This window comes from Anthonomus grandis, chromosome 1, assembly GCF_022605725.1.
Source record: "Anthonomus grandis grandis chromosome 1, icAntGran1.3, whole genome shotgun sequence".
Lineage (NCBI taxonomy): Eukaryota > Metazoa > Arthropoda > Insecta > Coleoptera > Curculionidae > Anthonomus > Anthonomus grandis.
The window spans coordinates 7383166-7395703 of NC_065546.1; the positions used below are offsets into that span (position 1 = coordinate 7383166).

The following is a 12538-nucleotide window of genomic DNA, read 5'->3' on the forward strand; positions in this document are numbered from 1 at the left end:
AACTATGTATTAATTGTATACCATGTTTTTGTTTGATTTTCCGATAAAATATATATTCAAAGTACATATACGTGTTTATTAACTTCTAATATAAAATTAGGTTAGACAGTAAATAAACCAGAACAAAATATTAAAAAAATAAACTATGAAAAACTAAAATTGCAACTGTCTCAAGAGAACTGGGCAGACTGTATCACCTTGGACAATGCTCAGCAGGCCTATGAAAAATTTATGTTTACTCTGGAAAACCATATAAAAAAATGCACAACCAATTTCACTGTCAAAGAAAAATTTAAAAGGCTCAAACCTTGGATTTCTTCGGGATTAATTAACTCTATCAAACATCGAGATGCTTTAAAACAACAATTGTTAAAAAATTTTACCATCGAGAGAGAGGAAAAGTATAAAAAATACAGAAAGTTTTTACATAAATTAATTCAAAAAACTAAATTTCAGTATTATAAAACTCAAATACAGGATGCAGGCAAAAATTACAAAAAGGTGTGGAAAATTATTAGCGAAACAACAAATAAAAATAATGAAAAAGGGGTGATAACAATTAAAGATGAAACCGGCAATATTGTAAAAAATAAAGAACAAACCTCTAATCTTTTTAATAACTTCTTTTCAAAAATTGGAGAAACAATGGCAAATAACATTATTTCAAAAAATCAACGCAATAACGACAATAAAAATAATATAGATAAAACTCTCTTTTTAGGACCAGTAAATAAAAAAGAACTTATAATGCACATTAACTCCTTAAAAACAGATTCATCTCCTGGCGAGGATGGTATAACTGTTAGATTAATTAAAACAATTCATGTATATATTTTAGATCCTTTAGCACATATAATTAACTTAACCTTTAAGACATCTAAGATCCCTATAGAGTGGAAAAATGCTATAGTAATTCCAATTTTTAAAAACGGCGATCCATATCAAATGACAAACTACAGGCCCATATCTCTACTAAGTAACCTTTCAAAAATATGGGAAAAATGTGTCAAGACTCGCCTAATTTCATTTTTTGAATCACAAAATATAATTTTTAATGCACAATTTGGTTTTAGATCTAATAAAAGCACCGATGATGCAATATTTTGGTTTAAAAAAATTATGTCAGATATGCAAGAAAATAAGAAATGTCTTACAGTATATATGGACTTTGCAAAGGCTTTCGATACAGTCTCCCACACCTTGCTGTTAAATAAATTAGAAAATGTTGGAGTAAGGGGTCAAGCTCTGGAGCTTTTTAGATTCTACTTGGAAAATCGAGTGCAAAGAATGCGATGTAATGATATCCTAAGTACTGATATGGTTGTAAATACTGGAGTTCCTCAAGGGACAGTCCTGGGTCCAATTTTATTCTTGATCTATATTAATGATTTGGGAAAATTACTACAAGAAAGTTCGGTTATTTGTTACGCCGATGATACTGCAGTCACATTCACAGACAACAGCTGGGATGGTGTATACTCGAAACCAGAGCAAGGCCTTTATGTAATTCAAAACTGGATAAATGAAAACAAAATCACCCTAAATATAACAAAGACCAAATTTATAGCTTTCTCTTTGACAACTAGTGATCAACCTAAAAAAAGTAATATTAAAATTCACAACCCAACTTGTAATTTATTAAATAACAACTGTCCTTGTCCTTGCATACAAAAAATTAGTAAAATTAAATACCTAGGTTTATACATTGACCAGTATCTACGCTGGAATGAACATGCTTTTGAAACGTCCAAGAAACTTAGAAAACTTTATTATAAATTTTATCAGCTTCGTAATATTTTAGATAAGAAAACACTAAAAATAGTATATACTTCACTAGTAGAATCAATTTTAAGATATTGCTTAGTAATTTGGGGTGGTCTGAATGATAATGCCATGCAAATGTTAAAAGTATGCCAAAATAAAATACTTAAGATTATCCTAAGCAAAAGCAATTAATATCCTACAATCAACCTTTATTCGGAACTAAATGTACTAAATTTAAGAGGATTGTTTGTGAGTGCATGTCTTTGTTACTACAGAAAGGTTAAAGATATTTTTAGGGAACTAGACCATCAGTATTATACTCGTTCTAAAACAAACAAGGATTTGCAATCGCACTTTTTCAGCAAATCACACTTGCAAAGAAATATGCTGTTTCTACTTCCCAAATTTCTTAGCTTCTGCCCACAGGCCTAAGGTCTAAAGTCGAAGTAAATAAGCATAGAAAAGGTTTAAATTTTGAGATAAAAAACTTCGTCATTTACCATTACGAACACTTTAAAAGATTAATGTAAAAAAAAAGAACGAAACGTAGTAGAGAAATGTGTATTACGTTTTTTAAGGTTAGATGTCAAATCTAACCTTTAAATTATTTAATTTTTTAAATTTCAATCTGGACTGCCATCAATAATTTAAAATTCTTAATTTTACATCAAGTAGTCCTAGAAAAATATAATTGACTGTTGTTTTTCATAAATATAAATATAATATTCAATATAATTGTTGTTTTTTCACAGCTTTCCGTCTAAAGTTTGCAAAATCGTATTTTCGGCTCTAACTCAATTTTTTCAAATGGAACTAGGGTGGCTCATTACCATAATTAAAAAGTGTATTATTTTACAAATAATTTGGTATAAGACAATCGATAGTGGGTACTTAAAAAAAAACAGCATTTTTGAAATTTTATTATTTATCTTTTGATATTGGATTGATCGCAGCGCCGCCGTCGCGTCATTGTAAAATCAAGTGTAGTGATGCGTGACTTACCCAATGAAAAAACAAGTAAATTATTTGACAGTTGACGTCAAATAATCTATTAAGGCACAAAATGCCCAAAATTCTCACTCATTTGTTGCTGGCAAAATTGTCTGAATGATTATTGAAAAATGTCTGAATAACTCGAATTATATCAAAAACTGACAGGTTGCCGTGACAATTCGTAACAATGATATGTCAAATCCAAGGTCAACCTACTATTGTTTTATAAATACCAACAAAAAACACTTCAAAAGCTTTTCAATTTATCGTTAATAAATAGACGGTAAGGGTGAGAATACGATTTTGCAAACTTTAGACGCATAGTTTTTAGTTATTTAGACTAAGAATGTCATTTTCTCTCAAAATATGTCAAAAAAATTGGGGGATACTATTTAAAATATGAAAGTTAGGGTCATTTCCGGTTAAACCGGAAGTGACAGAAAACAACTGAATACGTCAACCAATCCCAATTTGGGTGCTACACCCACGTACCAAATCTCATTTTTTTATCTTGTATATATAATCTCGTTTATATAAAAATTTTAAATTCTCATTTGCAAAATGCTCATTCTGCAAAACTTCAAAATGTACCTACTGAATGCTTTATGGTTCTAGAATATCAAATCTTACCCTATTACTTCTTGGTCTTATTACTTTTACCCATACCAAAATGGCAGTCTTTCAAAATCTTTTTCGCATTGTTATTTCCATTTAAAATACCTAATTAAACTTAATTAAAAGAAATTTAACTTCACTACAAAAGATGTTAAAAATGTGCACCCGTAAGATTTTCTAATTAAAATCGCAAAAATCCCATAAATTTAAACATTTTCCCTGCCTTCGAAAAATGAGTTTTAATAGAAAGCAAGAGGATAAAAAAAATTTCAAAAATTTTCCAAAAAATTTGACAAAAAAAGGCGAATTCTGGTTCGAATCTGGCTGGGTGATTTTTCTGTGGTGTTTCTAGCTGGAGACTTTTTGTTTCAAGTATCCCTATAAAAAAAAAGTCAAGAGGTGTAAGATCGGGCAACGTGGCTGACCACTCGGTAGGCTTTCGACGACCAATCCACATACTAGGGTAAGTATTAGTCAAATATTATCTAACATATCTGCTAAAGTGCGGCAGTGCCCCATCTTGTTGAAAAACTGTTTCCAACTGAAATTCATGAGGATTGTCTTCAATAATCTCAACGATCAGTGGTTCTACTGCATTTTCCAACACGTTTAAATAAAGGTATCCTGTCAAATTTTAATTCAAACTCTACAAGCAACAATACACATACAAACAAATTACACCTGAATAGGTGTCGTAAAGGAAATAAGAATGCGAAAAAATAAGATTTTAAAAGGCTGCCATTTTAGTATGGGTAAAAGTAATAAGACTAACAAGCAATAGGATAAGACTTGATATTCTAAGAAGTAATGACTTAATATTCTAGGACCATAAAGCATTCGGTGGGAGCTTTCAAACGATGTATCGCATGACCTCGCTTTCTATATAAGTTTATTTTATATAAGTTTTGCAAAATGAGCTAGGGACCAAAAAGTAGTATTTAGGTTGCTAATGATGTGTGCCAAATTTCAAATTTTTATAATCAGCATTCAAAGGATAAGAGGGGAGCCGCACTGTATAAGTTGACGGAAAGTTTGTACATTACTCCAATGCTCAAACTGAAACATTCTAAGATCTATGTTATTTCCACAGTTTGTACCAGACAAATGATGAGTGTAGCACAGTGTAATATGTCAATATTACAATGTTTAATAATTAAAATTTTCTTTTTACTCATGAGAGAATGCACTCTTAAATTTATTGTAGGTACCATTTCTTTAGTGGCAATTTTAAACTAAATATGAATAAAATATCATACTGTAACGTTGGCATCTTATAACAGTACAGTATGTTCAACTTCAAAACAACAGCAAAACCCCAGAGATCTTCCTTTACTGTTTTTCAATAAACTTTGGGCAGTATGGAAAGTCTTAAGCTGTGAAAAGCAATCTTGTCCATTATTACTTATTTTGACTATAAATCTTCTTAATTTGATATAATTAATAATAAGACTATCGCACAATAAGTACTTTTGTTTTGCCGATAAATTTCGCTTAAAGTTAAAACGTTTTTTTAAACGTAAATAAGCAATTTTCGTTTTATTTTTTATGTGTAATTCAAAAGAGAGAAAGCTGTCAAATATAACGGCAAAATTTTTTGCCGCCGAGGATAATTTGCCGTTAATTCGGAAATTTCAGCATGATAACGACCCCAAGCACACTTCTAAAATTGTTAAAAATTTCCTAACCTCTCAACAAATTCAAGTTCTGAAGTGGCCAGCTCAAAGTCCAAAAATCCTCCCACTTGTGGGAGCACCTAGACAAAAAAGTTCGACAAAAAAATCCGAATAAGTTCCGAAATAAAGACGAATTATTCCAAGTCCTAAAAGAAGCATGGAGTGAAATTTCCGGAGATATTATACACAATCTTCTTGAATCTATGCCAAGACGGTGTAGTCAAGTTGTGAAGAATAACGGTTATGCCACAAAGTATTAGTGTGCTTTTATCCACATTTTGTATTATAACATAATTATGTCATAAAAATAAAAAGTTTCTCCATTTTTGTCCTTAGAGAAAATAAATTTTGTTTGCATATTTTGTAATAAATTATTTGTTTTCAATTTTTTTTTCAAATTATTTTCGTCACTACTAGATATAACCATAAACATTATTAATTACAAATACTTCGAATTAGTTTTAATAACAAAAAAATAAAAATATTAAAAGTTTCTCCACTTTTGGCCGGCACTGTATATAGACTAATTAAATCACTATTACAATTTTGATAGAATAGATTTATATTATTAATGTGTATTGGAATATAAACTTGGGATTCATCGGCATATTATTGCAAAGTGGCGTGTTTTATTACTTTGTACATATCAGCAACGTAAATAGAGAAAAGTAACGGCGATACTATAGAGCCTTGAGGAACTCCCTGGTTAAAAGGTGTAAATTCTGAGTAATGCTTTTCAGACTGCCGAACCCACTATAACACAACTTTCTCTATTACGCAAATAATCCTTGAAAAAATGTATACCGCTCTCTGAAATACCAATATATTTTAATTTCGCCAATAACATATCATGGTTAATGGTGTCAAAAGCCCTACTAAAGTCCAATAAGGCCATACATGTTGGCTGACCATTCTCCTCATTTACCCTAATAACATTTAAAATACCCACCAAACTTGTAGACGTGCTAAAGTTTTTCCTGAAACCGGATTGACAATTTAAAGATTAAAAGTATGTTTTTCCAGAATTTTAGATGATGCCGGTAGAATACTAATTGGTCTGAGATCTTTTTGCTCTTTTGGATTTGAATTTTTTGGAATGGGTTTAATAATTGCCCTTTTCCACACATTTGGAGACTTTTGTTGAAGAATACATTTGTTAATAATATGCAGTAAAGGACTTAAGCAAAAAGGCAAACACAATTTTATATCTTTTATAGAAATACCATCGATTCCCGTTGCATTTGATTTAATAGTCGAGATTATTTTGAGATCATATTGTCTTGGTCCAAAAGCTGGAAATTAAGTTTTATATTATTTATGGTATTATTTTGATAAAATTCAATTCATTCTTTACTTGCAGTATCAGGTAGGGTGGAAACAGTATTAAAAAAATTCCCGATATCTGTTGGATTTGATATGTTAGTAGGTTGATCGTTTTGATAATTTTTTCCTTTAGTTAACAATAGTTTATCTGCTATTCTTCAAAATTCTTGTCCTTTTTTGTTTGATAATTATATAATTATTTTTTCTCGTATTATAGCATGTTTTGTGTAGTTTCTTAGCTGTTTATAATATTCAAAATGAGGCTGAGATTTACTTTTCAGATATTTTTTATGAGCACGATCACGTAATTTGATAAGAGTTTTTATATTTTCGGTTATCCATGGACAGTATATTTTCTCTTTAATAATTTTATTTTTAATCGGAGCATGTATATTTAAAAGTTGTAAAATGTGTTTAAAAACTGCACTTTGTCATTAATATCTATAACGCGGTATTTATTGCATTGGTACCACCGTGCAAACATTTACAGCAGAGTCAGGTAGGTATACTCAAGGAAGAACAATCATAAATTATAGATATCTTGAGGAAAAAAAAAGAAAAAAAAAACAACTCTGTATTTAATTAAACATTTGTAACCTAGGAATATGGATTTTGCCCGTTAATAGAGAGAAAACAAATCACTTAAGTGATTTTTTTTCATACCTTTTATTAGATTCCGTGGGTGTTTTATCATACTTGTATGTATCACAAAGTACCAATTTATTCTGACCTCCTGTAAATGGATCGCTATAAACCGCCACAGGCTTCAAGTAAGTATCTGAATTGGATCCCAAAGATTGATACGTAGAACTACCATCGTAATTCCACATTGGAAAATCTGTAATTCAACCATCATAATTAGGAACAAATTTGTAAATAAACTTATGACCTACCTCTAGTACTATACGAAACTTTATCAAGTGTTCTAGTTTTTCCTCTTACGTTCTCGTCAGTACCATCAATCCAAACGTACGTGGCTAAGAATTTGTCTTTTGGTTGGGGTAAGGAATCGTATTTGTTGGATACAGTTTTATCCAGTATTGTATGATTTGCCATAGCTTTTTGTTAAATATTACGCTTTATTCTAAAAAAGTCTTTCTCTTAAAAAATTCTTAATTATATTTTTATTTCAGGTAATTTATAGACAAAAATACAAAAGTGTTTATTTAACGTTGATTGACCAAGAAATAAGTAATCATAAGATATTTATTAAGCTGTGTTAAAAGTTTTGCGTCGTAGTATTTTTATTTTCGGTGTCATATTTGTTATTAATTTCTTGCATATTAGTTAATAATGACGCACTTCTATGACTTGTTGTTGTTACTTGATAATGTTATTTTCTTGTTATTGTGCCATTTTTGATTATCTGTTACAGGTCTAAAACTATAAGGATTCTCGAAAAATCTCTTTTATGCCAACATTTATTTAATAATTTAAGTATGTTGAAGTTTACTTAATCTTCATGATATGACTCTATTATATTATTACGGTACGATAAGCAATATAACAATTATGCAAATATTATTGAGGTAATAAAAACCTAATTACTATTTTTTGTAGTGTATATGAGTTGTAATGAAATTTATTTATTTTTTTTATATCAGGTTGAAAAGAGTACACAACATTCTAAAAATTAAATTACTAATTAATTTTATATTAGAACAACAAAAATAATATAATAATAATAATAATAATTGGAAAGGTGACTTTTACTTAACGCTCTTTTAACTTTTAGTCAGACACTAAGTGGATGTTTCTATATGAATATTTTCAAATAGTAAAGTAAAACTCTTGCCAAATTATTTGCATTATTACTTAAAATTGCGCACAATAAGGTGTAGTAAAATAACGGGATATTTGGCTGAATTTTCTACTTATTATTGAGCATAACCTGAAAAATGTTCCATTCTGTTTTCGAAGGTTTCCAAGAAACTGAAATTTTAAGATATGTTCCAAAAATTTAAAAGCATGTACTACTAAAATTTTCAGCTAGTATCTTAAAATTGTCAGGTACTATAAAGATATCCTTGCTGATTATTTTAGATTTTCATTTATTATTTGGCAAATGGCAGATGAGATTCTGATCAATGGATTCCCATAAACTCACTAAATTAAAAATCTTTTAGATTTATCGATACATTTACTCAAAAATTGTAAAATTCATCATATTTTTGCTAAAAAATATTAATATAAGTATATTTAACGTAGGTATTGACCTACTTTTCAAAAATAAAATAAAACTATAAACTTACCTTCCTTATAAAATGCAGTAGGCTCTAATCAAAAATGAATCTAGTGCAGACTATCACTAAATACCTACATAGGTAATAAAATTAATGTGCGTTTTCGGCGATATTAAAAATTACGAATAGTTTTAATATTTTAGCGGTCCTTATAAACAAGCTTCTCCTTGTTGATATACGCACACAAACATACGAGAGAAAAGGTGAGAGAACAACACCAAGTTATTTTTAAACTGGCTGATTGTGGCCCCCCACACAGTATTTACACATAACTTTATAGACCGGTAAAATTCCATTTCTATAGTGCATATGGTATTAAAGTCATCCTTATTTGCGTCAAATTTTTTGCTAATTTTTTATTTTTCATTAAAAACGTAGTTTTTAATATTGAATTATTATTAAATTATGTTGTGGGAACACATCTCACATGTCCAAATTCCTATAGTTACGACATCAAATTGATATTTATACATCAATTTCGTAAGCAGCTAAAATAAATAGTAAATTCATGTCAAAAAGCGGTAATAATTTTTAGAAAAAAATAAATGGGAATGTCAGAAATTTAATGTGTCTCGAAGCAAATTTGACCTAATTTTTTTAAACATCTCTTCAATTTTTTTAGATTCTGCTTTAAATTCTATGCATATTCCCCAAGACGCAAAAAAAAATATTAAATTAAGAAAACTATTTTAGTCGAAAATATTAGGTATTAGGATTATTATATAAAAGGTATATTTACGTAAAAATAATATCTTTTAAAATGGCTTTTTATATGCAGCCCTCTTAATGTTTATCTTTTTCTTTAATTTTTTGTTTAGAAAAATATACTTAACCCATTAGTGCATGAAGTAGGATGGATGGAATAAGAAACACATAAGTTTTTTATTAAACATTTGTTTAGTGTACTTCAAATAAGCAGGCAAATGTGAAAAAAAAATTGAAATGTATATGTTAGGGGTAAAGTTAGAATAACGGTTAAACTTAGGTTTACCCGGATAAACTGCACGATACCCAGAAAACATAGGTATGGGTAAAGTCTAAAATATTAATAAAATTGTACACGTTTCGGGCTTTACCCGGGTAAACCGCGTTCTATCCGCCTTGGCGTGGTTAATGTTAAAAAATAACGCCATAAATATTTGGAGAAATTTATTTAATTAAAAAAACAGATTTTACAAATCAAAGGTTACACTAAAACTGTATCCTAACAAAGTAAAAGATAATATAATCTATTTGTTTAAACAAGACAAGCTGCTGTGACATTTCGAGTTACAAAGATTTCCAATAGCTTTACATTTACATTTATTGGTCATGCATTTAGTTTTACAGTTGCATCGTTTATAACCTTGACCCCCTAAAAGTGACTGTTCGTTTTCAAGTTGTCTTAAATTTTTCTTTTCCGGTGATACACTTTCCATCTCAATAAGCTTCTCACTGCACACAGAAAATTGGTTTCTGGAAAACATTTCTTCAATAGTTTCTCTCTTATTCGCTAGCTTATACAAATCGTCGTCAGTTTTCTCGATAACTGTCGTGAGAATGTTTCTAAAATCACCCCTTCCTGGATCAACGTCTGGAATTTTTACTCTCACTGTATCTCTAACAGAACATGGGGGAAACTTTGAATTAGATAAAGCTTTCATCTTCTTTGCTTGATTTTCTAAATTTCTTTTTGCGTCTAGTCTGTTTGACTGTATATTCCTTTGGTACAAGCAAAGTTCACACCTTATATTCCCTGATGTATTTAAATTGTCACACTCTACACACTTGCTCTGATTTTCTGAAGTTTCTGTATTACTAGCGTTTTCTCGATAATTATTGTTGCCATTTTCCATATTGCCACCTTCAGTAATATCTTCTTGCAAATTGTCTGGTTCTGGGTCACTATCCATAGACTGGTTTATATTTATTTCTTGTTGAGGCTGTTCACCTAAACCAAATTCCCTTACCACTTTCTCGAGCTCTTCTTCGGTTCGTAGATTTTCAATAGCTTCTTTTGGAATAGCTGATGTGGATAGGCCGACTTTAATATCATGTCCAAACATGGCGGCATAAGGAGCTTGTTTTATCCCATCATGGTATGCCCTATTTTTCATTAACTGAACAAATCTTAGACCTTCTGACCATCGCGTGCAGTTTTCATCGTCCATTCACGTCATACGCATGTTCTGTATATCTTGATTTGCTCTTTCCACGCTGCCTTGTGACTGACTGTGACGTGGTTTCCCATGGACTATTTTAAGGCCACTTCATCGTACATAACTCTTCAATGACATGGTTGGCGAACTCCCGGCCGTTGTCCGATTGTAGTATAGATGGGGCGCCGAAAATACAAAATATGTCTACCAGGCTCTTAGCTACTTCCTCAGCCCTTTTCGACGTTAATAGACGTATTTGAACAAACTTAGTTAAGTGGTCCCGATACACCATAATAAATTTGTATTCTCTATCCGGATGGGATTGCATGTCAATTAGATCCACTTGACAACGGCTGTTCATCTCCGAAAAAACCATTGGTTTAACCACAAGTCCTTTTTTGGCGGATTTCAGTTTCTTTTGGCCCCTTCACACAAGCGCAGATATAACTTAATAACATCTTGAGTTATATTCTTGTACTTTTTTTTTACATTCGCTTTCCATACGGTGCTTACCATGTTCTATAGCTAAATGTGCATCACGCAAAATGTCTAACATTTCGTCGTTTGTAACGTAATATTTAACGCTAGATTCACCTGGCGATACACAAGCGTGATTTCTCGATAATAAGCTTTTTAACGCCTCTAACAGAACATATGTCAAACCTCTTTAACCGCCGATATTGTAGCGTAGTCTTAGTTTTAGAGTTTTTTGCCAACTTGACTGATTCTAACATTTCTTGGTATTGTTCATTATTAAAATAAAAACTATTTGCACTTTTCATAGACACCAACTCGTTAAAAACTTCATAAAAACGCTGTGCTAAACGCGCACGTCGACTCTCTTCGGTTGCCATTTTAGAACTGAACTGAACGTGGTGAAAGATGATGCAATAATAATTCCTACATCCAACTTTACCCACGTAAAAGCGGATAGAATGCGGTTTACCCGGGTAAAATCCGAAATATGTGTAATTTCAATATTATTTCGGACTTTACCCATGTTTTCTGGGTATTGTGCAGTTTATCCGGGTAAACCTAAGTTTAACCATTATTCTAACTTTACCCGTAACATATACGTTTGAAAAAAAGAACAGTCCTTATGAGGGACATTATGCTAAAAATAACAAAATAAAAATTCTGAAAATATTCTGATAATCAACAAAAATGTATTCTTTGATGTGCCTATTTAGTGTGATAAGTCTTGAAACATATTTTGAGGTGTAAGCCCGCATTAAATTTTACGCCTTTTTTTGCAAAATGCACACCTTCTATCAGTCTCAGAATATTCCACCAAATGATTGATATTATCAAATCTAACATCCAGCGGTAAGGTTCGTCTTAGTTTCGCTTTTACAGACTTTACGCCATATGAATGCAGCAAAGCTAGGGCTATGTTTCTTCGAAATATAACTAAACAAGAACTTATTGGATCCTCAGGGTGAATTATTCTCATAAGTAGCCACGCATTTACTATGGACACATCAAAAAGATAGGCAAAAATTTCGGGTCCTAGAGTTGGCAACCATGTTGTCTAATTTATCTACCGCACCCATCCCTCTATTATAATTATATATTATGCCTGGCTGTGGAACATTTAGCTTAGATTTAGTTTCTCCGCAGTAACCTGGAGCTGTTTTGTTTGCAGATACGTCAAAATTTGAAGCAGCTGCTACAACTTTGTTGTCTTTCCATTGAACAACTACAACATCTTGACATGCAGACTTATGACAGGAGCCTCTTTTTTCAGTTTTCCATTCTTGCTTTGACCTTAGTGGGCTATTTTCTACTC

General features: G+C 31.0%; 1 protein-coding gene across 1 annotated transcript in view; it reads right to left on the reverse strand.

The window, feature by feature from the left end:
* The window catches only part of LOC126750406 (glutamine synthetase 2 cytoplasmic-like), a 22733-nt gene extending 13923 nt beyond the window's left edge, over positions 1-8810 (reverse strand). Inside the window, exons 1-3 of the mRNA XM_050460034.1 lie at positions 8621-8810; positions 7262-7452; positions 7032-7206 (exon numbers count right to left, since the gene is read on the reverse strand). Of these exons, the coding sequence (XP_050315991.1) occupies positions 7032-7206; positions 7262-7424 (338 nt within the window). The 5' untranslated portion in view covers positions 7425-7452; positions 8621-8810. The remainder of the gene's footprint in view (positions 1-7031; positions 7207-7261; positions 7453-8620) is intronic.
* Positions 8811-12538: the final 3728 nt, after the last annotated feature.